Below are 25,319 nucleotides of genomic sequence, written 5' to 3'. Positions count from 1 at the left end.
AGAATGAGCAGAATAGGCACTGTGTTAGATGAGAAGAATGAGCAGAATAGGCACTGTGTTAGATGAGAAGAATGAGCAGAATAGGCACTGTGTTAGATGAGAAGAATGAGCAGAATAGGCACTGTGTTAGATGAGAAGAACAGGCATTGTGCTAGATGAGAAGAATGAGCAGAATAGGCATTGTGTTAGATGAGAAGAATGAGCAGAATAGGCATTGTGTTAGATGAGAAGAACAGGCATTGTGCTAGATGAGAAGAATGAGCAGTATAGGCATTGTGTTAGATGAGAAGAACAGGCATTGTGTTAGATGAGAAGAACAGGCATTGTGTTAGATGAGAAGAATGAGCAGAGTAGGCATTGTGTTAGATGAGAAGAATGAGCAGAATAGGCATTGTGTTAGATGAGAAGAATGAGCAGAATAGGCATTGTGTTAGATGAGAAGAACAGGCATTGTGTTAGATGAGAAGAATGAGCAGAATAGGCATTGTGTTAGATGAGAAGAACAGGCATTGTGTTAGATGAGAAGAACAGGCATTGTGTTAGATGAGAAGAATGAGCAGAATAGGCATTGTGTTAGATGAGAAGAATGAGCAGAATAGGCATTGTGTTAGATGAGAAGAATGAGCAGAATAGGCATTGTGTTAGATGAGAAGAATGAGCAGAATAGGCACTGTGTTAGATGAGAAGAATGAGCAGAATAGGCATTGTGTTAGATGAGAAGAATGAGCAGAATAGGCACTGTGTTAGATGAGAAGAATGAGCAGAATAGGCACTGTGTTAGATGAGAAGAATGAGCAGAATAGGCATTGTGTTAGATGAGAAGAATGAGCAGAATAGGCACTGTGTTAGATGAGAAGAATGAGCAGTATAGGCATTGTGTTAGATGAGAAGAATGAGCAGAATAGGCATTGTGTTAGATGAGAAGAATGAGCAGAATAGGCATTGTGTTAGATGAGAAGAATGAGCAGTATAGGCATTGTGTTAGATGAGAAGAATGAGCAGAATAGGCACTGTGTTAGATGAGAAGAATGAGCAGAATAGGCACTGTGTTAGATGAGAAGAATGAGCAGAATAGGCACTGTGTTAGATGAGAAGAATGAGCAGAATAGGCACTGTGTTAGATGAGAAGAATGAGCAGAATAGGCACTGTGTTAGATGAGAAGAATGAGCAGAATAGGCACTGTGTTAGATGAGAAGAATGAGCAGAATAGGCACTGTGTTAGATGAGAAGAACAGGCATTGTGCTAGATGAGAAGAATGAGCAGAATAGGCATTGTGTTAGATGAGAAGAATGAGCAGAATAGGCATTGTGTTAGATGAGAAGAACAGGCATTGTGCTAGATGAGAAGAATGAGCAGTATAGGCATTGTGTTAGATGAGAAGAACAGGCATTGTGTTAGATGAGAAGAACAGGCATTGTGTTAGATGAGAAGAATGAGCAGAGTAGGCATTGTGTTAGATGAGAAGAATGAGCAGAATAGGCATTGTGTTAGATGAGAAGAATGAGCAGAATAGGCATTGTGTTAGATGAGAAGAACAGGCATTGTGTTAGATGAGAAGAATGAGCAGAATAGGCATTGTGTTAGATGAGAAGAACAGGCATTGTGTTAGATGAGAAGAACAGGCATTGTGTTAGATGAGAAGAACAGGCATTGTGTTAGATGAGAAGAATGAGCAGAATAGGCATTGTGTTAGATGAGAAGAATGAGCAGAATAGGCATTTTGTTAGATGAGAAGAATGAGCAGAACAGGCATTGTGTTAGATGAGAAGAATGAGCAGAATAGGCACTGTGTTAGATGAGAAGAATGAGCAGAATAGGCACTGTGTTAGATGAGAAGAATGAGCAGAATAGGCACTGTGTTAGATGAGAAGAATGAGCAGAATAGGCATTGTGTTAGATGAGAAGAACAGGCATTGTGTTAGATGAGAAGAATGAGCAGAATAGGCATTGTGTTAGATGAGAAGAACAGGCATTGTGTTAGATGAGAATAATGAGCAGAATAGGCATTGTGTTAGATGAGAAGAACAGGCATTGTGTTAGATGAGAAGAACAGGCATTGTGTTAGATGAGAAGAATGAGCAGAATAGGCATTGTGTTAGATGAGAAGAACAGGCATTGTGTTAGATGAGAAGAATGAGCAGAATAGGCATTGTGTTAGATGAGAAGAATGAGCAGAATAGGCACTGTGTTAGATGAGAAGAATGAGCAGAACAGGCACTGTGTTAGATGAGAAGAATGAGCAGAACAGGCACTGTGTTAGATGAGAAGAATGCGCAGAATAGGCATTGTGTTAGATGAGAAGAATGAGCAGAATAGGCACTGTGTTAGATGAGAAGAATGAGCAGAATAGGCATTGTGTTAGATGAGAAGAATGAGCAGAATAGGCACTGTGTTAGATGAGAAGAATGAGCAGAACAGGCACTGTGTTAGATGAGAAGAATGAGCAGAACAGGCACTGTGTTAGATGAGAAGAATGAGCAGAATAGGCACTGTGTTAGATGAGAAGAATGAGCAGAACAGGCACTGTGTTAGATGAGAAGAATGAGCAGAATAGGCATTGTGTTAGATGAGAAGAACAGGCATTGTGTTAGATGAGAAGAATGCGCAGAATAGGCATTGTGTTAGATGAGAAGAATGAGCAGAATAGACACTGTGTTAGATGAGAAGAATGAGCAGAACAGGCACTGTGTTAGATGAGAAGAATGAGCAGAACAGGCATTACATGGATAAATGTTCAGGCAGCTAGATGCTGATACAGATATAGAGTATATATATATCGGTGTTTTGTGGCTTGGTTTTACATGCTATTTGCTTTGGACAATCTGTTATGCTTTTGTAGTTTAAACAACCCCGTTTTATTGGTTGAAATAACCCCCTTTATTGGTTGAAATAACCCCCTTTATTGGTTGAAATAACCCCCTTTATTGGTTGAAATAACCCCCTTTATTGGTTGAAATAACCCCCTTTACTGGTTGAAATAACCCCCTTTATTGGTTGAAATAACCCCCTTTATTGGTTGAAATAACCCCCTTTATTGGTTGAAATAACCCCCTTTATTGGTTGAAATAACCCCTTTTATTACACACAGAGTTAGGTCATCCAACATATTGTGTGATTTCGTAAGCACATTTTTACTCCTGAACCTATTTAGGCTTGATAAAACAAAAAGGGGGGGAATACATTTTAGTTATTTATTTTGTAATAATTTGTAAAAAAAAAAAGAAGCTCAGTGACAAAAGAAGAACATACAATTAAATCAAATCAAATTCATTTATATAGCCCTTCGTACATCAGCTGATATCTCAAAGTTGCTGTACAGAAACCCAGCCTAAAACCCCAAACAGCAAGCAATGCAGGTGTAGAAGCATCCATTTCAATCCCACTTTGTAACGCACCATGAAACAATGTTCCGTTCTCCTTGGCTGTGTTGATATCATTATCATTACATGATAATTGCACGATAATGCAGTTCAGGACCCAGGTTTTCCCAGTCTGCCTAAAGACTTGTTTAATAGCTGCTCCCCCTCCTCTCCTCCTCTCCTCCTCTCCTCCTCTCCTCCTCTCTTCCTCTCCTCCTCTCCTCTCCAAGACTTGTTTAATAGCTGCTCCCCCTCCTCTCCTCCTCTCCTCCTCTCCTCCTCTCCAAGACCTGTTTAATAGCTACTCCCCCTCCTCTCCTCCTCTCCTCCTCTCCTCCTCTCCTCCTCTCCTCCTCTCCTCCTCTCCAAGACCTGTTTAATAACTACTCCCCCCCTCCTCTCCTCCTCTCCTCCTCTCCAAGACATGTCTAATAGCTGCTCCCCCTCCTCTCCTCCTCTCCTCCTCTCCTCCTCTCCTCCTCTCCAAGACCTGTTTAATAGCTACTCCCCTCCTCTCCTCCTCTCCTCCTCTCCTCCTCTCCTCCTCTCCAAGACATGTTTAATAGCTGCTCCTCCTCCTCTCCTCCTCTCCTCCTCTCCTCCTCTCCTCCTATCCTCCTCTCCTCCTCTCCTCCTCTCCAAGACCTGTTTAATAGCTACTCCCCCTCCTTTCCTCCTCTCCAAGACATGTTTAATAGCTGCTCCCCCTCCTCTCCTCCTCTCCTCCTCTCCTCCTCTCCTCCTCTCCAAGACCTGTTTAATAGCTACTCCCCTCCCTCTCCTCCTCTCCTCCTCTCCTCCTCTCCTCCTCTCCTCCTCTCCTCCTCTCCAAGACATGTTTAATAGCTGCTCCTCCTCCTCTCCTCTCTCCTCCTCTCCTCCTCTCCTCCTCTCCTCCTCTCCTCCTCTCCAAGACATGTTTAATAGCTGCTCCTCCTCCTCTCCTCCTCTCCTCCTCTCCTCCTCTCCTCCTCTCCTCCTCTCCAAGACATGTTTAATAGCTGCTCCTCCTCCTCTCCTCCTCTCCTCCTCTCCAAGACATGTTTAATAGCTGCTCCTCCTCCTCCTCTCCTCCTCTCCTCCTCTCCACCTCTCCAAGACATGTTTAATAGCTGCTCTCCTCCTCTCCTCCTCTCCTCCTCTCCTCCTCTCCTCCTCTCCAAGACCTGTTTAATAGCTGCTCCTCCTCCTCTCCTCCTCTCCTCCTCTCCTCCTCCCCTCCTCTCCTCCTCTCCTCCTCTCCTCCTCTCCTCCTCTCCAAGACCTGTTTAATAGCTGCTCCTCCTCCTCCCCTCCTCTCCTCCTCTCCTCCTCTCCTAGACCTGTTTAATAGCTGCTCCTCCTCCTCTCCTCCTCTCCTCCTCTCCTCCTCTCCTCCTCCCCTCCTCTCCTCCTCTCCTCCTCTCCTCCTCTCCAAGACCTGTTTAATAGCTGCTCCTCCTCCTCTCCTCCTCTCCTCCTCTCCTCCTCTCCAAGACCTGTTTAATAGCTGCTCCTCCTCCTCTCCTCCTCTCCTCCTCTCCTCCTCTCCAAGACCTGTTTAATAGCTGCTCCTCCTCCTCTCCTCCTCTCCTCCTCTCCTCCTCTCCTCCTCTCCAAGACCTGTTTAATAGCTACTCCCCCTCCTCTCCTCCTCTCCTCCTCTCCTCCTCTCCTCCTCTCCTCCTCTCCAAGACATGTTTAATAGCTGCTCCCCCTCCTCTCCTCCTCTCCTCCTCTCCTCCTCTCCAAGACATGTTTAATAGCTGCTCCCCCTCCTCTCCTCCTCTCCTCCTCTCCTCCACTTTATCTGTCTCCCCGACCTGTTTAATAGCTGCTCCCCCTCCTCTCCTCCTCTCCTCCTCTCCTCCTCTCCAAGACTTGTTTAATAGCTACTCCCCCTCCTCTCCTCCTCTCCTCCTCTCCTCCTCTCCAAGACTTGTTTAATAGCTACTCCCCCTCCTCTCCTCCTCTCCTCCTCTCCTCCTCTCCAAGACATGTTTAATAGCTACTCCCCCTCCTCTCCTCCTCTCCTCCTCTCCTCCTCTCCTCCTCTCCTCCTCTCCTCCTCTCCAAGACCTGTTTAATAGCTACTCCCCCTCCTCTCCTCCTCTCCTCCTCTCCTCCTCTCCTCCTCTCCTCCACCCCTCCTCTCCAAGACTTGTTTAATAGCTGCTCCTCCTCCTCTCCTCCTCTCCTCCTCTTCTCCTCTCCAAGACTTGTTTAATAGCTGCTACCCCTCCTCTCCTCCTCTCCTCCTCTCCTCCTCTCCAAGACTTGTTTAATAGCTGCTCCTCCTCTCCTCCTCTCCTCCTCTCCTCCTCTCCTCCTCTCCAAGACTTGTTTAATAGCTGCTCCTCCTCCTCTCCTCCTCTCCTCCTCTCCTCCTTTCCTCCTCTCCTCCTCTCCAAGACATGTTTAATAGCTGCTCCCCCTCCTCTCCTCCTCTCCTCCTCTCCTCCACTTTATCTGTCTCCCCGTCCCTTCCCTCTTCCCCTCTTTGCAATTTGTAATTTTCCTCATTTCGTTCCTGCGCTCTTTGGCATTTCTTTGAAGAGAGGAGACAGAGAGCTAGTTTATGTTAACACAATAGGTGTACAGTGTCCCGTGTCACTAGTCTGAGTGACAGGATCGTGATTGACAAGCACACACAACGGATTACCTCCCTGCTAGTGGCATCAGAGAGAGAGAGAGAGAGAGAGAGAGAGAGAGAGAGAGAGAGAGAGAGAGATAACTAGATAGAGAGAGATTGAGGGGAAGTTGCGGGTGATATGGGAAATGCAACAAAATAATAAATGAGGGAGATAGTGATAGAGAGTGGCAAAGTAGGAATAACAAAATATGCGTAAAGAGATAGGCAGACCAAAATTAGCCCCCCAAAAAGAGTTAAAGGAACACAGAGCTGAAGGAACACAGAGCTGAAGGAACACAGAGCTGAAGGAACACAGAGCTGAAGGAACACAGAGCTGAAGGAACACAGAGCTGACGGAACACAGAGCTGATGGAACACAGAGCTGAAGTAACACAGAGCTGACGGAACACAGAGCTGAAGGAACACAGAGCTGAAGGAACACAGAGCTGAAGGAACACAGAGCTGACGGAACACAGAGCTGACGGAACACAGAGCTGACGGAACACAGAGCTGACGGAACACAGAGCTGACGGAACACAGAGCTGAAGGAACACAGAGCTGAAGGAACACAGAGCTGATGGAACACAGAGCTGACGGAACACAGAGCTGACGGAACACAGTGCTGAAGGAACACAGAGCTGAAGGAACACAGAGCTGAAGGAACAAGGAGCTGAAGGATCACAGAGCTGACGGAACACAGAGCTGACGGAACACAGAGCTGAAGGAACAAGGAGCTGAAGGATCACAGAGCTGAAGGAACACAGAGTTAAAGGAACACAGAGCTGAAGGAACACAGATATAGATTTATCGGCCAATTCCATCACCCACCGAGCACTTTAAATACCCTACCTCAATGTCAGTGAAGGGCTGTTAAGTTAAAACCAGGTCTCGAATTGAGGGAGTATGAGAGGGTATGCCATAGGCCTACCTTTTATTAAAGAAAATGCGCCTACGCATTGTTAACTTTAAAAAAAAATTGAACAAATCAGATTATATAACGTGATCGATAACAGCGCTTTGGTCCGTAATGCTTTGTGCCAGAAACAAGCTGTGCAAATCCCCGGGAAAGACATGACTCCGATGCATTATGGGAATATCAATGGTTAGTTTCAGAGACATTCAGAGGCTAAGCTACAACCTTCTATAGCTGAGGAGACCAAAAAAATGGACTTTGCTTTGGGATCTAATACTGTCACTATCAATTGATTAAGCTATTCACTTTCTGTCCAGGAGAAGATGTTTAATCCCTGGCAATTTTTAGGGAAACCTCTCGGTAGGTTAAGCCACAGAAGAAGAGTAGCCAGCAGTTAAATCTGACTTTTTTTTGCATTGGTAGGCCTATTATGTCTGGGGTGGAAAGGTAGGCCTACTATGTCTGGGGTGGAAAGGTAGGCCTACTATGTCTGGGGTGGAAAGGTAGGCCTACTATGTCTGGGGTGGAGAGGTAGGCCTACTATGTCTGGGGTGGAAAGGTAGGCCTACTATGTCTGGGGTGGAAAGGTAGGCCTACTATGTCTGGGGTGGAGAGGTAGGTCTACTATGTCCGGGGTGGAAAGGTAGGCCTATTATGTCTGGGGTGGAAAGGTAGGTCTACTATGTCTGGGGTGGAAAGGTAGGCCTACTATGTCTGGGGTGGAAAGGTAGGCCTACTATGTCTGGGGTGGAAAGGTAGGCCTACTATGTCTGGGGTGGAAAGGTAGGCCTACTATGTCTGGGGTGGAAAGGTAGGCCTATTATGTCTGGGGTGGAAAGGTAGGTCTACTATGTCTGGGGTGGAAAGTTAGGCCTACTATGTCTGGGGTGGAGAGGTAGGTCTACTATGTCCGGGGTGGAAAGGTAGGTCTACTATGTCCGGGGTGGAAAGGTAGGCCTACTATGTCTGGGGTGGAGAGGTAGGTCTACTATGTCTGGGGTGGAAAGGTAGGTCTACTATGTCTGGGGTGGAAAGGTAGGCCTACTATGTCTGGGGTGGAGAGGTAGGTCTACTATGTCTGGGGTGGAAAGGTAGGTCTACTATGTCCGGGGTGGAAAGGTAGGTCTACTATGTCCGGGGTGGAAAGGTAGGTCTACTATGTCCGGGGTGGAAAGGTAGGTCTACTATGTCCGGGGTGGAAAGGTAGGTCTACTATGTCCGGGGTGGAAAGGTAGGCCTACTATGGCCTGGGTGGAAAGGTAGGTCTACTATGTCCGAGGTGGAAAGGTAGGTCTACTATGTCCGGGGAGGAAAGGTAGGTCTACTATGTCCGGGGTGGAAATGTAGGTCTACTATGTCCGGGGTGGAAAGGTAGGTCTACTATGTCCGGGGTGGAGAGGTAGGTCTACTATGTCTGGGGTGGAAAGGTAGGTCTACTATGTCCGGGGTGGAAGGTAGGTCTACTATGTCCGGGGTGGAAGGTGGGTCTACTATGTCCGGGGTGGAAAGGTAGGTCTACTATGTCTGGGGTGGAGAGGTAGGCCTACTATGTCTGGGGTGGAACGGTAGGTCTACTATGTCTGGGGTGGAAAGGTAGGTCTACTATGTCTGGGGTGGAAAGGTAGGTCTACTATGTCTGGGGTGGAAAGGTAGGCCTACTATGTCTGGGGTGGAACGGTAGGCCTACTATGTCTGGGGTGGAGAGGTAGGTCTACTATGTCTGGGGTGGAAAGGTAGGTCTACTATGTCCGGGGTGGAAAGGTAGGTCTACTATGTCCGGGGTGGAAAGGTAGGTCTACTATGTCCGGGGTGGAAAGGTAGGTCTACTATGTCCGGGGTGGAAAGGTAGGTCTACTATGTCCGGGGTGGAAAGGTAGGCCTACTATGGCCTGGGTGGAAAGGTAGGTCTACTATGTCCGAGGTGGAAAGGTAGGTCTACTATGTCCGGGGAGGAAAGGTAGGTCTACTATGTCCGGGGTGGAAATGTAGGTCTACTATGTCCGGGGTGGAAAGGTAGGTCTACTATGTCCGGGGTGGAGAGGTAGGTCTACTATGTCTGGGGTGGAAAGGTAGGTCTACTATGTCCGGGGTGGAAGGTAGGTCTACTATGTCCGGGGTGGAAGGTAGGTCTACTATGTCCGGGGTGGAAGGTAGGTCTACTATGTCTGGGGTGGAAAGGTAGGTCTACTATGTCCGGGGTGGAAGGTAGGTCTACTATGTCTGGGGTGGAAAGGTAGGTCTACTATGTCTGGGGTGGAAAGGTAGGTCTACTATGTCTGGGGTGGAGAGGTAGGTCTACTATGTCTGGGGTGGAGAGGTAGGCCTACTATGTCCGGGTGGAGAGGTATGCCTACTATGTCTGGGGTGGAGAGGTAGGCCTACTATGTCCTGGTGGAGAGGTAGGCCTACTATGGCCTGGGTGGAAAGGTAGGTCTACTATGTCTGGGTTGGAAAGGTAGGTCTACTATGTCTGGGGTGGAGAGGTAGGCCTACTATGTCTGGGGTGGAACGGTAGGTCTACTATGTCTGGGGTGGAAAGGTAGGTCTACTATGTCTGGGGTGGAAAGGTAGGTCTACTATGTCTGGGGTGGAAAGGTAGGCCTACTATGTCTGGGGTGGAACGGTAGGTCTACTATGTCTGGGGTGGAAAGGTAGGTCTACTATGTCTGGGGTGGAAAGGTAGGTCTACTATGTCTGGGGTGGAAAGGTAGGTCTACTATGTCTGGGGTGGAAAGGTAGGTCTACTATGTCTGGGGTGGAAAGGTAGGCCTACTATGTCTGAGGTGGAAAGGTAGGCCTACTATGTCCGGGGTGGAAAGGTAGGTCTACTATGTCCGGGGTGGAAAGGTAGGTCTACTATGTCCGGGGTGGAGAGGTAGGCCTAACGTTTGAAAGCACCATGCTCGTTATCCTAATGACGTCTCAGATTTAATTATTTACAAACGGGGACAGTTTCATTGCAAACTAGACACACTGATTTGGCCGTTGGATAAATATGATAAGATGAACACGTAGATCTCTCTGTCGATTCTTAGCTTGGAATTTCCTTATTTTGTGTGGTATAAAACATATTCTGCTACTTTGTGAAATGACATGGAATTCAATTCCATTTTTATAAAAGGCACATTTGTTTCTTGAGAATTGGAAATACGATTATAGATTCATGCTTTTACTAAAAAGGAGATATTTCCACCCCTGTCTGTGAAGCCACAACCTTCAGCCCAAATTCCTGTGCACTGACAGGATGGAGAACAGTTTCTAAAACTACATATCTAAGGCTTTGTTCAGTCCAGGGACTGAGGGTAAACTGCATATCTAAGGCTCTGGTCTGTCCAGGGACTGAGGGTAAACTGCATATCTAAGCCTCTGTTCTGTCCAGGGAGTGAGGGTGAACTGTAAAGCATGTTCTCTGCTATCCACTTTATGTTTTAATTATTATTTTAGGTATAGGGGTCACTTAAAAAAATATAAAAAGTGTTTAGGTGAGGTATAGGTCAAATATATTTTGCTGAAGATATAGCCATCCATTTTCTTTTCAGAGAGATCTGTTTTTTTTTTTGTTAACCTTATCATAAATAACTTTCACTCCCTTATAGTTGAGCATATCTGAGTTAAAGCTATTCGCCACCCAACACACCCAGAGCTCTCTGAAACAGGATGAGGGTTCAGCGACACCAAATTGGGCAAAGAGGGTGAGAAACACAAGCAATTATGTCGCTCATTATTTCCCCTGCTGCTTAATTATGTTGTGGAGGTTAATTTATTGTGGTTTTATAAACAGACTCATATCACCCATATGCTAATATGCTGTTATGAGTAGCTGTCATGTTTTTAACAGGGAGGGAGAGGTTATACACAGTAAATGTCAATATCTCACATTGAAGAAACACACAAATGAGTCGTTAACTGAAACAAGTATTACCCAACAACAATAAATCATATACATAATGTCATAATAAATCATGTATTCTCTCCTATGTCATTCATTCTGGTTTGTTTGAACAACACTTATTTTAGCAAAACAAACATCTAAAATCATTGGCACAAATCAGAGCACCTAAAGCTAACGCTAACGCTAGCGCTTCAGATAATTGGAAAGCACATGATGTTCCTGAAGTTCAGACTTCAGATAATTGGTTACATGTACAGCTGACGTCTACAGGGTTATAGGAACATGTCTGTGTTATAGCTGACGTATACAGGGTTATAGGAACATGTCTGAGTTACAGCTGACGTCTACAGGGTTATAGCTGACGTCTACAGGGTTATAGGAACATGTCTGAGTTATAGCTGACGTCTACAGGGTTATAGGAACATGTCTGAGTTACAGCTGACGTCTACAGGGTTATAGGAACATGTCTGAGTTAAAGCTGACGTCTACAGGGTTATAGGAACATGTCTGAGTTACAGCTGACGTCTACAGGGTTATAGGAACATGTCTGAGTTATAGCTGACGTCTACAGGGTTATAGGAACATGTCTGAGTTATAGCTGACGTCTACAGGGTTACAGGAACATATCTGAGTTATAGCTGACGTCTACAGGGTTATAGGAACATGTCTGAGTTACAGCTGACATCTACAGGGTTACAGCTGACGTCTACAGGGTTATAGGAACATGTCTGAGTTATAGCTGACGTCTACAGGGTTATAGGAACATGTCTGAGTTATAGCTGACGTCTACAGGGTTACAGGAACATGTCTGAGTTATAGCTGACGTCTACAGGGTTACAGGAACATATCTGAGTTATAGCTGACGTCTACAGGGTTATAGGAACATGTCTGAGTTACAGCTGACATCTACAGGGTTACAGCTGACGTCTACAGGGTTATAGGAACATGTCTGAGTTATAGCTGACGTCTACAGGGTTACAGGAACATGTCTGAGTTATAGCTGACGTCTACAGGGTTACAGCTGACGTCTACAGGGTTATAGGAACATGTCTGAGTTATAGCTGACGTCTACAGGGTTATAGGAACATGTCTGAGTTATAGCTGACGTCTACAGGGTTACAGGAACATGTCTGAGTTACAGCTGACGTCTACAGGGTTATAGGAACATGTCTGAGTTATAGCTCACGTCTACAGGGTTATAGGAACATGTCTGAGTTATAGCTGATGTCTACAGGGTTACAGGAACATGTCTGAGTTATAGCTGATGTCTACAGGGTTATAGGAACATGTCTGAGTTATAGCTGACGTCTACAGGGTTATAGCTGACGTCTACAGGGTTATAGGAACATGTCTGAGTTATAGCTGACGTCTACAGGGTTATAGGAACATGTCTGAGTTATAGCTGATGTCTACAAGGTTATAGGAACATGTCTGAGTTATAGCTGACGTCTACAGGGTTATAGGAACATGTCTGAGTTACAGCTGACGTCTACAGGGTTATAGCTGACGTCTACAGGGTTATAGGAACATGTCTGAGTTATAGCTGACGTCTACAGGGTTATAGGAACATGTCTGAGTTATAGCTGATGTCTACAAGGTTATAGGAACATGTCTGAGTTATAGCTGACGTCTACAGGGTTATAGGAACATGTCTGAGTTACAGCTGACGTCTACAGGGTTATAGCTGACGTCTACAGGGTTATAGGAACATGTCTGAGTTATAGCTGACGTCTACAGGGTTATAGGAACATGTCTGAGTTATAGCTGACGTCTACAGGGTTATAGGAACATGTCTGAGTTACAGCTGACGTCTACAGGGTTATAGGAACATGTCTGAGTTAAAGCTGACGTCTACAGGGTTATAGGAACATGTCTGAGTTACAGCTGACGTCTACAGGGTTATAGGAACATGTCTGAGTTATAGCTGACGTCTACAGGGTTATAGGAACATGTCTGAGTTATAGCTGACGTCTACAGGGTTACAGGAACATATCTGAGTTATAGCTGACGTCTACAGGGTTATAGGAACATGTCTGAGTTACAGCTGACATCTACAGGGTTACAGCTGACGTCTACAGGGTTATAGGAACATGTCTGAGTTATAGCTGACGTCTACAGGGTTATAGGAACATGTCTGAGTTATAGCTGACGTCTACAGGGTTACAGGAACATGTCTGAGTTATAGCTGACGTCTACAGGGTTACAGGAACATATCTGAGTTATAGCTGACGTCTACAGGGTTATAGGAACATGTCTGAGTTACAGCTGACATCTACAGGGTTACAGCTGACGTCTACAGGGTTATAGGAACATGTCTGAGTTATAGCTGACGTCTACAGGGTTACAGCTGACGTCTACAGGGTTATAGGAACATGTCTGAGTTATAGCTGACGTCTACAGGGTTATAGGAACATGTCTGAGTTATAGCTGACGTCTACAGGGTTACAGGAACATGTCTGAGTTACAGCTGACGTCTACAGGGTTATAGGAACATGTCTGAGTTATAGCTGACGTCTACAGGGTTATAGGAACATGTCTGAGTTATAGCTGATGTCTACAGGGTTACAGGAACATGTCTGAGTTATAGCTGATGTCTACAGGGTTATAGGAACATGTCTGAGTTATAGCTGACGTCTACAGGGTTATAGCTGACGTCTACAGGGTTATAGGAACATGTCTGAGTTATAGCTGACGTCTACAGGGTTATAGGAACATGTCTGAGTTATAGCTGATGTCTACAAGGTTATAGGAACATGTCTGAGTTATAGCTGACGTCTACAGGGTTATAGGAACATGTCTGAGTTATAGCTGACATCTACAGGGTTATAGGAACATGTCTGAGTTATAGCTGACGTCTACAGGGTTATAGGAACATGTCTGAGTTATAGCTGACGTCTACAGGGTTAAAGCTGACGTCTACAGGGTTATAGGAACATGTCTGAGTTATAGCTGACGTCTACAGGGTTACAGGAACATGTCTGAGTTATAGCTGATGTCTACAGGGTTATAGGAACATGTCTGAGTTATAGCTGACGTCTACAGGGTTATAGGAACATGTCTGAGTTATAGCTGACGTCTACAGGGTTATAGGAACATGTCTGAGTTATAGCTGACGTCTACAGGGTTATAGGAACATGTCTGAGTTATAGCTGACGTCTACAGGGTTACAGGAACATGTCTGAGTTATAGCTGACGTCTACAGGGTTATAGCTGACTTCTACAGGGTTATAGGAACATGTCTGAGTTATAGCTGACGTCTACAGGGTTAAAGCTGACGTCTACAGGGTTATAGGAACATGTCTGAGTTATAGCTGACGTCTACAGGATTATAGGAACATGTCTGAGTTATAGCTGATGTCTACAGGGTTACAGGAACATGTCTGAGTTATAGCTGACGTCTACAGGGTTATAGGAACATGTCTGAGGTATAGCTGACGTCTACAGGGTTAAAGCTGTCGTCTACAGGGTTATAGGAACATGTCTGAGTTATAGCTAGAGGTCTGAGCTGAACTGACACCTCATTTACAATCCTTTTAGTGAGAACGTGTACATTTTCCCCCAGTGAGAAACGACGGTGTCCCAGATGTCTCTTTTCTCAGTCTAATGATACTTGCCAAGCCAGTTAACCCCCAACAACAACTGCTCCCTGGGCTCAGATGATGTGGACGTCTATTAAGGCTGCCCCCCCCCCCCCCGCTCCCACAGCACCTCTCTGATTCAGAGGGGTTTAATTAAATGTGGAAGAGACATTTCGGCAGTGCTGGAAGAAGTATCCCAATTGTCATACTGTAGTAAAAGTAAAGATACTGTACCTTAGTAGAAACGTTTAGACATTTACTCAAGAAGTACTTTACTGGGTGACATTCACCCAGTAAAGTACTTCTTGAGTAAATGTCTAAAAGTATTTGGTTTTAAATATACTTAAGTATCAAAAAGTAAATGTATTTGCTAAAATATACTTAGGTATCCAAAGTAAAAGTGTAAATAATTTCACATTCTTTATATTTAGCAAAGCAGACAGCATGGTTTTCTTGTTTTTTTAAATTTACGGATTGCCAGGGGAACACTCCAACACTGAGGCATAATTTACAAACGAAGCATTTGTGTTCAGTGAGTCCTCCAGATCAGAGGCAGTAGCGATGATCAGGGATGTTCTCTGTTCAGTGAGTCCTCCAGATCAGATGCAGTAGGGATGATCAGGGATGTTCTCTGTTCAGTGAGTCCTCCAGATCAGAGGCAGTAGCGATGATCAGGGATGTTCTCTGTTCAGTGAGTCCTCCAGATCAGATGAAGTAGGGATGATCAGTGATGTTCTCTGTTCAGTGAGTCCTCCAGATCAGAGGCAGTAGCGATGATCAGGGATGTTCTCTGTTCAGTGAGTCCTCCAGATCAGATGCAGTAGGGATGATCAGTGATGTTCTCTGTTCAGTGAGTCCTCCAGATCAGAGGCAGTAGCGATGATCAGGAATGTTCTCTGTTCAGTGAGTCCTCCAGATCAGAGGCAGTAGGGATGATCAGTGATGTTCTCTGTTCAGTGAGTCCTCCAGATCAGAGGCAGTAGCGATGATCAGGGATGTTCTCTGTTCAGTGAGTCCTCCAGATCAGAGGCAGTAGGGATGATCAGTGATGTTCTCTGTTCAGTGAGTCCTCCAGATCAGAGGCAGTAGCGATGATCAGGGATGTTCTCTGTTCAGTGAGTCCTCCAGATCAGAGGCAGCAGGGATGATCAGTGATGTTCTCTGTTCAGTGAGTCCTCCAGATCAGAGGCAGCAGGGATGACCAGGGATGTTCTTTGTTCAGTGAGTCCTCCAGATCAGAGGCAGCAGGGATGACCAGGGATGTTCTCTGTTCAGTGAGTCCTCCAGATCAGAGGCAGCAGGGATGACCAGGGATGTTCTCTGTTCAGTGAGTCCTCCAGATCAGAGGCATTAGGGATGACCAGGGATGTTCTCTGTTTAGTGAGTCCACCAGATCAGAGGCAGTAGGGATGACCAGGGATGTTCTCTGTTCAGTGAGTCCTCCAGATCAGAGGCAGTAGGGATGACCAGGGATGTTCTCTGTTCAGTGAGTCCTCCAGATCAGAGGCAGTAGCGATGATCAGGGATGTTCTCTGTTCAGTGAGTCCTCCAGATCAGATGAAGTAGGGATGATCAGTGATGTTCTCTGTTCAGTGAGTCCTCCAGATCAGAGGCAGTAGCGATGATCAGGGATGTTCTCTGTTCAGTGAGTCCTCCAGATCAGATGCAGTAGGGATGATCAGTGATGTTCTCTGTTCAGTGAGTCCTCCAGATCAGAGGCAGTAGCGATGATCAGGGATGTTCTCTGTTCAGTGAGTCCTCCAGATCAGATGCAGTAGGGATGATCAGTGATGTTCTCTGTTCAGTGAGTCCTCCAGATCAGAGGCAGTTGGGATGACCAGGGATGTTCTCTGTTCAGTGAGTCCGCCAGATCAGAGGCAGTAGGGATGACCAGGGATGTTCTCTGTTCAGTGAGTCCTCCAGATCAGAGGCAGTTGGGATGACCAGGGATGTTCTCTGTTCAGTGAGTCCGCCAGATCAGAGGCAGTAGGGATGACCAGGGATGTTCTCTTGAGAAATGTGTGAATTGGACCATTTTCCTGTCCTGCTAAGCATTCAAAACGTAACAAGTTATTTTGTGTGTCAGGAAAAATGTATGGAGTAAAAAGTACACTGTTTAGTTCAGTAATGTAGTAAAAGTAAAAGTTTTCAAAAATATAAATAGTAAAGAACAAATACCCCAAAAACTACTTAAGTACTACTCAAAAACTACTTAAGTACTACTCAAAAACGACTTAAGTACTACTCAAAAGTATGTTTACTTAAGTACTTTACATCACGGCATTTCAGTTGAAGGCATGATACCGCCATTCTCCCTTTGGGCTCCCGAGTGGCGCAGTGGTCTGAGGCACTGCATCTAAGAGGCATCACAACAGACCCTGGTTCAATCCCAGGCTGTATTACAACCTGCTGTGATTGGGAGTCCCATTGGGGCGGAGCACAATTGGCACAAAGTCGTCCAGGTTTAGGCCGTCATTGTAAATAAGAATTTGTTCTTAACTGATTTACCTAGTTAAATTCCCTTCCCCTTCCCTACTTTTGACTGCGGCCTAAACAGGACTCACACTCATACTGATTCTTTGTGTCATTACGTCTGCATTTCCAAGTCATAACTGTCAACCTCTGTGTCTGGGGACTTCATCCCCCCCCCCCTGTATCTGTACGTACAGCTCCTGTCTGCAGAGACAAGTTGATCTGCTGGTGTCTCATTCCCCCCCCCTGTATCTGTACGTACAGCTCCTGTCTGCAGAGACAAGTTGATCTGCTAGATTTTTCACCTAGTCGGCTCAGAGATGATCTGCTAGGCTACCTGCCTCCCCACATCCAAATTTATACAGTTGAAGTCGGACATTTACATACACTTAGGTTGGAGTCATTAAAACTTGTTTTTCAACCACTCCACACATTTCTTGTTAACAAACTATAACTTGTTCACAAACTATTGTTTTGGTAAGTCGGTTAGGACATATACTCTGTCCATAACACAAGTCATTTTTCCAACAATTGTTTACAGACAGATTATTTCACTTATAATTCACTGTATCACAATTCCAGTGGGTCAGAAGTTTACATACACTGAGTTGACTGTGCCTTTAAACAGCTTGGAAAATTCCAGAAAATGATGTCATGGCTTTAGATGCTTCTGATAGGCTAATTGACATCATTTGAGTCAATTGGAGGTGTACCTGTGGATATATTTCAAGGCCTACCTTCGAACTCAGTGCCTCTTTGCTTGACATCATGGGAAAAACAAAAGCAATCATCCAAGACCTCAGAAAATAATTGTAGGCCTCCACAAGTCTGGTTCATACTTGGGAGCAGTTTCCCAACGCCTGAAGCTAACACGTTCATCTGTACAAACAATAGTTCTCAAGTATAAACACCATGGGACCACACAGCCGTCATACCGCTCAGGAAGGAGACGCGTTCTGTCTCCTAGAGATTAATGTACTTTGGTAAAAAAAAGTGCAAATAAATCCCAGAACAACAGCAAAGGACCTTGTGAAGATGCTGGAGGAAACAGGTACAAAAGTATCTATATCTACAGTAAAACGAGTCCTATATCGACATAACCTTAAAGGCCGCTCAGCAAGGAAGAAGCCACTGCTCCAAAACCGCCATAAAAAAGACAAACTACGGTTTGCAACTGCACATTGGGACAAAGATCGTACTTTTTCGACCCTCTGGTCTGATGAAACAAAATTAGAGCTGTTTGGCCATAGTGACCATCGTTAAGTTTGGAGGAAAAAGGGGGAGCCTTGCAAGCCGAAGAACACCATCCCCGTAGTGAAGCACGGGGGTGGCAGCATCATGTTGTGGGGGTGCTTCGCTGCAGGAGGGACTTCTGCACTTCACAAAATAGATAGCAGCATGAGGAAGGAACATTATGTGGATATATTGAAGCAACATCTCAAGATTGAAGCAACATCAGTCAGAAAGTTATAGCTTGGTCGCAAATGGGTCTTCCAAATGGACAATGACCCCAGGCATACTTCCAAAGTTGTGGCAAAATGGCTAAAGGACAACAAAGTCAAGGTATTGGAGTGGCCATCACAAAGCCCTGACCTCAATCCTATAGGAGATTTGTGGGCAGAACTGAAAAAGCGTGTGTGAGCAAGGAGGCCTACAAACCTGACTCAGTTACACCAGCTCTGCCAGGAGGAATAGGCCAAAATACACCCACCTTATTGTGGGAAGCTTGTGGAAGGCTACCCGAAACGTTTGAACCAAGTTAAACAATTTAAAGGCAATGCTACCAAATACTAACTGAGTGTGTTTAAACTTCTGACCCACTGGGAATGTGATGAAATAAATGAAAGCTGAAATATATAATTCTTTCTTCAATTATTCTGACTTTTCACATCCTTAAAATTAAGTGGTGATCCTAACTGACCTAAGACGGGGAATTTTTACGAAGATTAAATGTCAGGAATTGTGAAAAACTGAGTTTACATGTATTTGGCTAAGGTCTACTTTAACTTCCGACTTCAACTTTACAGTACATGCTGAATATACTAACATGCAACACATGTAGTGCAACTCTTTCAACTCTCTCTTTCATCCCCAAACTCTATTGTAAATCCCTCCCTCTAATTCTCCCACCTCCTCCCTCTCTTTATCCCACTTCCTCCCTCTCTTTATCCCACTTCCTCCCTCTCTTTCTCCCACTTCCTCCCTCTCTTTCTCCCACTTCCTCCCTCTCTTTATCCCACTTCCCCCTCTCTTTCTCCCACTTCCTCCCTCTCTTTCTCCCACTTCCTCCCTCTCTTTCTCCCACTTCCTCCCTCTCTTTCTCCCACTTCCTCCCTCTCTTTATCCCACTTCCTCCCTCTCTTTATCCCACTTCCTCCCTCTCTTTCTCCCACTTCGTCCCTCTCTTTCTCCCACTTCCTCCCCCTCTTTCTCCCACTTCCTCCCTCTCTTTCTCCCACTTCCTCCCTCTCTTTCACCCATTTCCTCCCCCTCTTTCTCCCACTTCGGAGGAAATCGATTTGCAAGTTATTATATACACCTCACCTCTCCCTTACAACTCTTCCCCTGTTCCTTAGTGTAGACACACACCAGGCACGGGAGAGGAGAGGAATGTGCCTATTTGAAAGCTAGAAAACGTTTTTTTCATTTTTTTTTAAGTATCTACCTTCCTGCAAAAGGTTTGAGAGCCCCAGTGTACAGACTGTCTGTGTTCTGTACCTCTCCTTCAGGGAGCACTGGTGTACTGACTGTCTGTGTTCTGTACCTCTCCTTCAGGGAGCTCTGGTGTACTGACTGTCTGTGTTCTGTACCTCTCCTTCAGGGAGCTCTGGTGTACTGACTGTCTGTGTTCTGTACCTCTCCTTCAGGGAGCCCTAGTGTAATGACTGTCTTTGTTCTGTACCTCTCCTTCAGGGAGCTCTGGTGTACTGACTGTCTGTGTTCTGTACCTCTCCTTCAGGGAGCCCTAGTGTAATGACTGTCTTTGTTCTGTACCTCTCCTTCAGGGAGCTCTGGTGTACTGACTGTCTGTGTTCTGTACCTCTCCTTCAGGGAGCTCTGGTGTACTGACTGTCTGTGTTCTGTACCTCTTCTTCAGGGAGCTCTGGTGTACTGACTGTCTGTGTTATGTACCTCTCCTTCAGGGAGCTCTGGTGTACTGACTGTCTGTGTTCTGTACCTCTCCTTCAGGGAGCTCTGGTGTACTGACTGTCTGTGTTCTGTACCTCTCCTCCAGGGAGCTCTGGTGTACTGAATATCTGTGTTCTGTACCTCTCCTTCAGGGAGCTCCGGTGTACTGACTGTCTGTGTTCTGTACCTCTCCTTCAGGGAGCTCTGGTGTACTGACTGTCTGTGTTCTGTACCTCTCCTTCAGGGAGCTCTGGTCACAGCATGTGCAGATGACACGCTGCACCTGTGGAACCTTCGCCAGAGACGCCCAGCCATCCTGCACTCGCTCAAATTCAACAGGGAGAGGTATGAACTTCAGTAACACACACACACACACACACACACACACACACACACACACACACACACACACACACACACACACACACACACACACACACACACACATATGACCTTGCATGAATGCAGGAATATTTTCTGTTTAACATCTCATGGCTCAATGAGATGGATTAGACTTCAAGGCAAGTGTATGAAACATTATACATTATAGTTAGACAGCATACCTGTCTCAAGGTTCACCGTCTACCTGTCTCAAGGTTCACGGTCTACCTGTCTCAAGGTTCACCGTCTACCTGTCTCAAGGTTCACCGTCTACCTGTCTCAAGGTTCACCGTCTACCTGTCTCAAGGTTCACCGTCTACCTGTCTCAAGGTTCACCGTCTACCTGTCTCAAGGTTCCCCGTCTACCTGTCTCAAGGTTCACCGTCTACCTGTCTCAAGGTTCACCGTCTACCTGTCTCAAGGTTCCCCGTCTACCTGTCTCAAGGTTCACCGTCTACCTGTCTCAAGGTTCACCGTCTACCTGTCTCAAGGTTCCCCGTCTACCTGTCTCAAGGTTTACCGTCTACCTGTCTCAAGGTTCACGGTCTACCTGTCTCAGGGTTCACGGTCTACCTGTCTCAAGGTTCACCGTCTACCTGTCTCAAGGTTCCCCGTCTACCTGTCTCAAGGTTCACCGTCTACCTGTCTCAAGGTTCACCGTCTACCTGTCTCAAGGTTCACCGTCTACCTGTCTCAAGGTTCACCGTCTACCTGTCTCAAGGTTCACCGTCTACCTGTCTCAAGGTTCACCGTCTACCTGTCTCAAGGTTCACCGTCTACCTGTCTCAAGGTTCACCGTCTACCTGTCTCAAGGTTCACCGTCTACCTGTCTCAAGGTTCACCGTCTGTCTACCTGTCTCAAGGTTCACCGTCTACCTGTCTCAAGGTTCACTGTCTACCTGTCTCAAGGTTCACCGTCTACCTGTCTCAAGGTTCACCGTCTACCTGTCTCAAGGTTCACCGTCTACCTGTCTCAAGGTTCACCGTCTACCTGTCTCAAGGTTCCCCGTCTACCTGTCTCAAGGTTCACCGTCTACCTGTCTCAAGGTTCACCGTCTGTCTACCTGTCTCAAGGTTCACCGTCTGTCTACCTGTCTCAAGGTTCACCGTCTACCTGTCTCAAGGTTCACCGTCTACCTGTCTCAAGGTTCACCGTCTGTCTACCTGTCTCAAGGTTCACCGTCTGTCTACCTGTCTCAAGGTTCCCCGTCTACCTGTCTCAAGGTTCACCGTCTACCTGTCTCAAGGTTCACCGTCTACCTGTCTCAAGGTTCACCGTCTGTCTACCTGTCTCAAGGTTCACTGTCTACCTGTCTCAAGGTTCCCTGTCTACCTGTCTCAAGGTTCACCGTCTGTCTACCTGTCTCAAGGTTCCCCGTCTACCTGTCTCAAGGTTCCCCGTCTACCTGTCTCAAGGTTCCCCGTCTACCTGTCTCAAGGTTCACCGTCTACCTGTCTCAAGGTTCACCGTCTGTCTACCTGTCTCAAGGTTCACTGTCTACCTGTCTCAAGGTTCCCTGTCTACCTGTCTCAAGGTTCACCGTCTGTCTACCTGTCTCAAGGTTCACCGTCTACCTGTCTCAAGGTTCCCCGTCTACCTGTCTCAAGGTTCACCGTCTACCTGTCTCAAGGTTCACCGTCTGTCTACCTGTCTCAAGGTTCCCCGTCTACCTGTCTCAAGGTTCACCGTCTACCTGTCTCAAGGTTCACCGTCTGTCTACCTGTCTCAAGGTTCACCGTCTACCTGTCTCAAGGTTCACCGTCTGTCTACCTGTCTCAAGGTTCCCCGTCTACCTGTCTCAAGGTTCACCGTCTACCTGTCTCAAGGTTCACCGTCTGTCTACCTGTCTCAAGGTTCCCTGTCTACCTGTCTCAAGGTTCACCGTCTGTCTACCTGTCTCAAGGTTCCCCGTCTACCTGTCTCAAGGTTCGCCGTCTACCTGTCTCAAGGTTCACCGTCTACCTGTCTCAAGGTTCACCGTCTACCTGTCTCAAGGTTCACCATCTGTCTACCTGTCGCAAGGTTCCCCGTCTACCTGTCTCAAGGTTCACCGTCTGTCTACCTGTCTCAAGGTTCCCCGTCTGTCTACCTGTCTCAAGGTTCACCGTCTGTCTACCTGTCTCAAGGTTCCCCGTCTGCCTGTCTCAAGGTTCACCGTCTGTCTACCTGTCTCAAGGTTCCCCGTCTGTCTACCTGTCTCAAGGTTCACCGTCTGTCTACCTGTCTCAAGGTTCCCCGTCTGCCTGTCTCAAGGTTCACCGTCTGTCTACCTGTCTCAAGGTTCCCCGTCTGTCTACCTGTCTCAAGGTTCACCGTCTGTCTACCTGTCTCAAGGTTCCCTGTCTGTCTACCTGTCTCAAGGTTCCCCGTCTGTCTACCTGTCTCAAGGTTCACCGTCTGTCTACCTGTCTCAAGGTTCCCCGTCTGTCTACCTGTCTCAAGGTTCCCCGTCTACCTGTCTCAAGGTTCCCCGTCTGTCTACCTGTCTCAAGGTTCCCCGTCTGTCTACCTGTCTCAAGGTTCCCTGTCTACCTGTCTCAAGGTTCCCCGTCTGTCTACCTGTCTCAAGGTTCCCTGTCTACCTGTCTCAAGGTTCCCTGTCTACCTGTCTCAAGGTTCCCCGTCTGTCTACCTGTCTCAAGGTTCCCCGTCTACCTGTCTCAAGGTTCCCCGTCTACCTGTCTCAAGGTTCCCCGTCTACCTGTCTCAAGGTTCCCCGTCTACCTGTCTCAAGGTTCCCCGTCTACCTGTCTCAAGGTTCCCCGTCTGTCTACCTGTCTCAAGGTTCACCGTCTGTCTACCTGTCTCATGGTTCCCCGTCTACCTGTCTCAAGGTTCCCTGTCTACCTGTCTCAAGGTTCACCGTCTACCTGTCTCAAGGTTCACCGTCTGTCTACCTGTCTCAAGGTTCACCGTCTGTCTACCTGTCTCAAGGTTCACCGTCTGTCTACCTGTCTCAAGGTTCCCCGTCTACCTGTCTCAAGGTTCCCCGTCTACCTGTCTCAAGGTTCCCCGTCTACCTGTCTCAAGGTTCCCCGTCTACCTGTCTCAAGGTTCCCCGTCTACCTGTCTCAAGGTTCACCGTCTACCTGTCTCAAGGTTCCCCGTCTACCTGTCTCAAGGTTCACCGTCTACCTGTCTCAAGGTTCACCGTCTACCTGTCTCAAGGTTCCCCGTCTACCTGTCTCAAGGTTCACCGTCTACCTGTCTCAAGGTTCCCCGTCTACCTGTCTCAAGGTTCCCCGTCTACCTGTCTCAAGGTTCCCCGTCTACCTGTCTCAAGGTTCCCTATTCATTCATATGTTAGAGTCAGACTAGTATATTCTGCTTTAATATTTTAGTATGTTTTCTCCAATTTTGCTCTGATATTTTCTTGGTGTCTGCATCAATGTACTGAAGAAAGAGATTGGAAAGAAAAAGGAGGGTCCGTAAAGGTCCAAATATATATATATATATATATATATATATTTATTTACTAGGCAAGTCAGTTAAGAACAAATTCTTATTTGCAATGACGGCCTAGGGACAGTGGGTTAACTGCCTGTTCAGGGGCAGAACAACATATTTGTACGTTATCAGCTCAGGGATTCTATTCAACAACTTTTTGGTTACTGGCCCAATGCTCTATCCACTAGGCTACCTGCTGCCCCATAACCTGGTCTGATATCTCCCATCACCAACATGGATGAGTTGATTCTATCCCAGAGGCAGAACAGAACGTAGCCTGGTCTGATATCTCCCATGTAGTAGGTTGTATTGAGGGGTAACATGTAGTAGGTTGTATTGACTGGGTAACATGTAGTAGGTTGTATTGAGGGGTAACATGTAGTAGGTTGTATTGAGGGGTAACATGTAGTAGGTTGTATTGAGGGGTAACATGTAGTAGGTTGTATTGAGGGGTAACATGTAGTAGGTTGTATTGAGGGGTAACATGTAGTAGGTTGTATTGACTGGGTAACATGTAGTAGGTTGTATTGAGGGGTAACATGTAGTAGGTTGTATTGACTGGGTAACATGTAGTAGGTTGTATTGAGGGGTAACATGTAGTAGGTTGTATTGACTGGGTCATCTGTACTGCCCTACCAAGCAAAAAAGCAGTAGCTGCTAATAGCGTGAACTGAGAAACATATTTTCTTTTGTTTACCTTGGTTTCACAGTAACTTTATAAAGTTACTGATAACATGACCCCCATTTTCTCCAAAACACAATACAACAGAGGCAGGACACTTGTCCACATGATTAAGCATGTGTTTAATGTAGCAAAAATGACGTTAACTCATTTTCTACCAAATTATTAGTTACTGCCTTTTTGCTTGGTAGGGCAGAATAAATCTGTCTCGTTCAGGGCAGACAAGGTCAAGCAGATACAGTCTGAATGGCTAAGCCACCGCATTTTGAAAGATGAGGAATTTGTTGATGTTTGCGACATTCAGCATTGTGGTGGTGAGTGTTTTTTATTGACTCTTGAGGCAAAGATAGAGAAGTTTGAGCTCTCTCTTTTACTGGCCCCTTTCACTTTGATTTACTCTTAGTTGTCCTTTGGGGGCAAGCTTCAGGCTCTATGAAAGAGGGGGGAAAATGAATTATACATTGTTTGTGCTTAAAGAAGAGAGAGGGAAAGATAGATACTTTGAAAGGATATTTTTGTGTGTTGTGGTCTTCTTGTTTGAACTGTTAAAAAAAGAGAGAAACAGCGAAGAATCTTTGGGAATATATTGTGAAGGTCTTTCTAATATCGTAAAATCCTGATAAACAAACCTTTGCTGTTGGAAACGCTGGTTGATAAATTATTGCAACGCGGCTACTAGCGTTTTTGACTCATTATCATTTCATTGGTGAAGAAAAAGGGCTGCTTTGTCAAAGGAAATAGATAACTTTATCCTAGACTGTAAAAAGTCAAGGGGTCTGAATACTTTCCAAGTGTGATTCATAAACATTGATGGACAAATAGTGATGGCATCATACTGATGCTTGTTAATTA

General features: G+C 46.0%; 1 protein-coding gene across 1 annotated transcript in view; it reads left to right on the top strand.

Moving 5' to 3' along the window:
- LOC109880766 (syntaxin-binding protein 5-like) overlaps positions 1-25,319 on the top strand; it is a 309,642-nt gene that overhangs the window by 130,775 nt on the left and 153,548 nt on the right. Inside the window, exon 4 of the mRNA XM_031801429.1 lies at positions 20,201-20,301. Coding sequence (XP_031657289.1) covers positions 20,201-20,301 — 101 coding nt within the window. The remainder of the gene's footprint in view (positions 1-20,200; positions 20,302-25,319) is intronic.

Source organism: Oncorhynchus kisutch, linkage group LG2 (assembly GCF_002021735.2).
Source record: "Oncorhynchus kisutch isolate 150728-3 linkage group LG2, Okis_V2, whole genome shotgun sequence".
In the NCBI taxonomy this organism is placed as follows: domain Eukaryota; kingdom Metazoa; phylum Chordata; class Actinopteri; order Salmoniformes; family Salmonidae; genus Oncorhynchus; species Oncorhynchus kisutch.
This window is presented reverse-complemented; position numbering and strand designations above follow the sequence as displayed.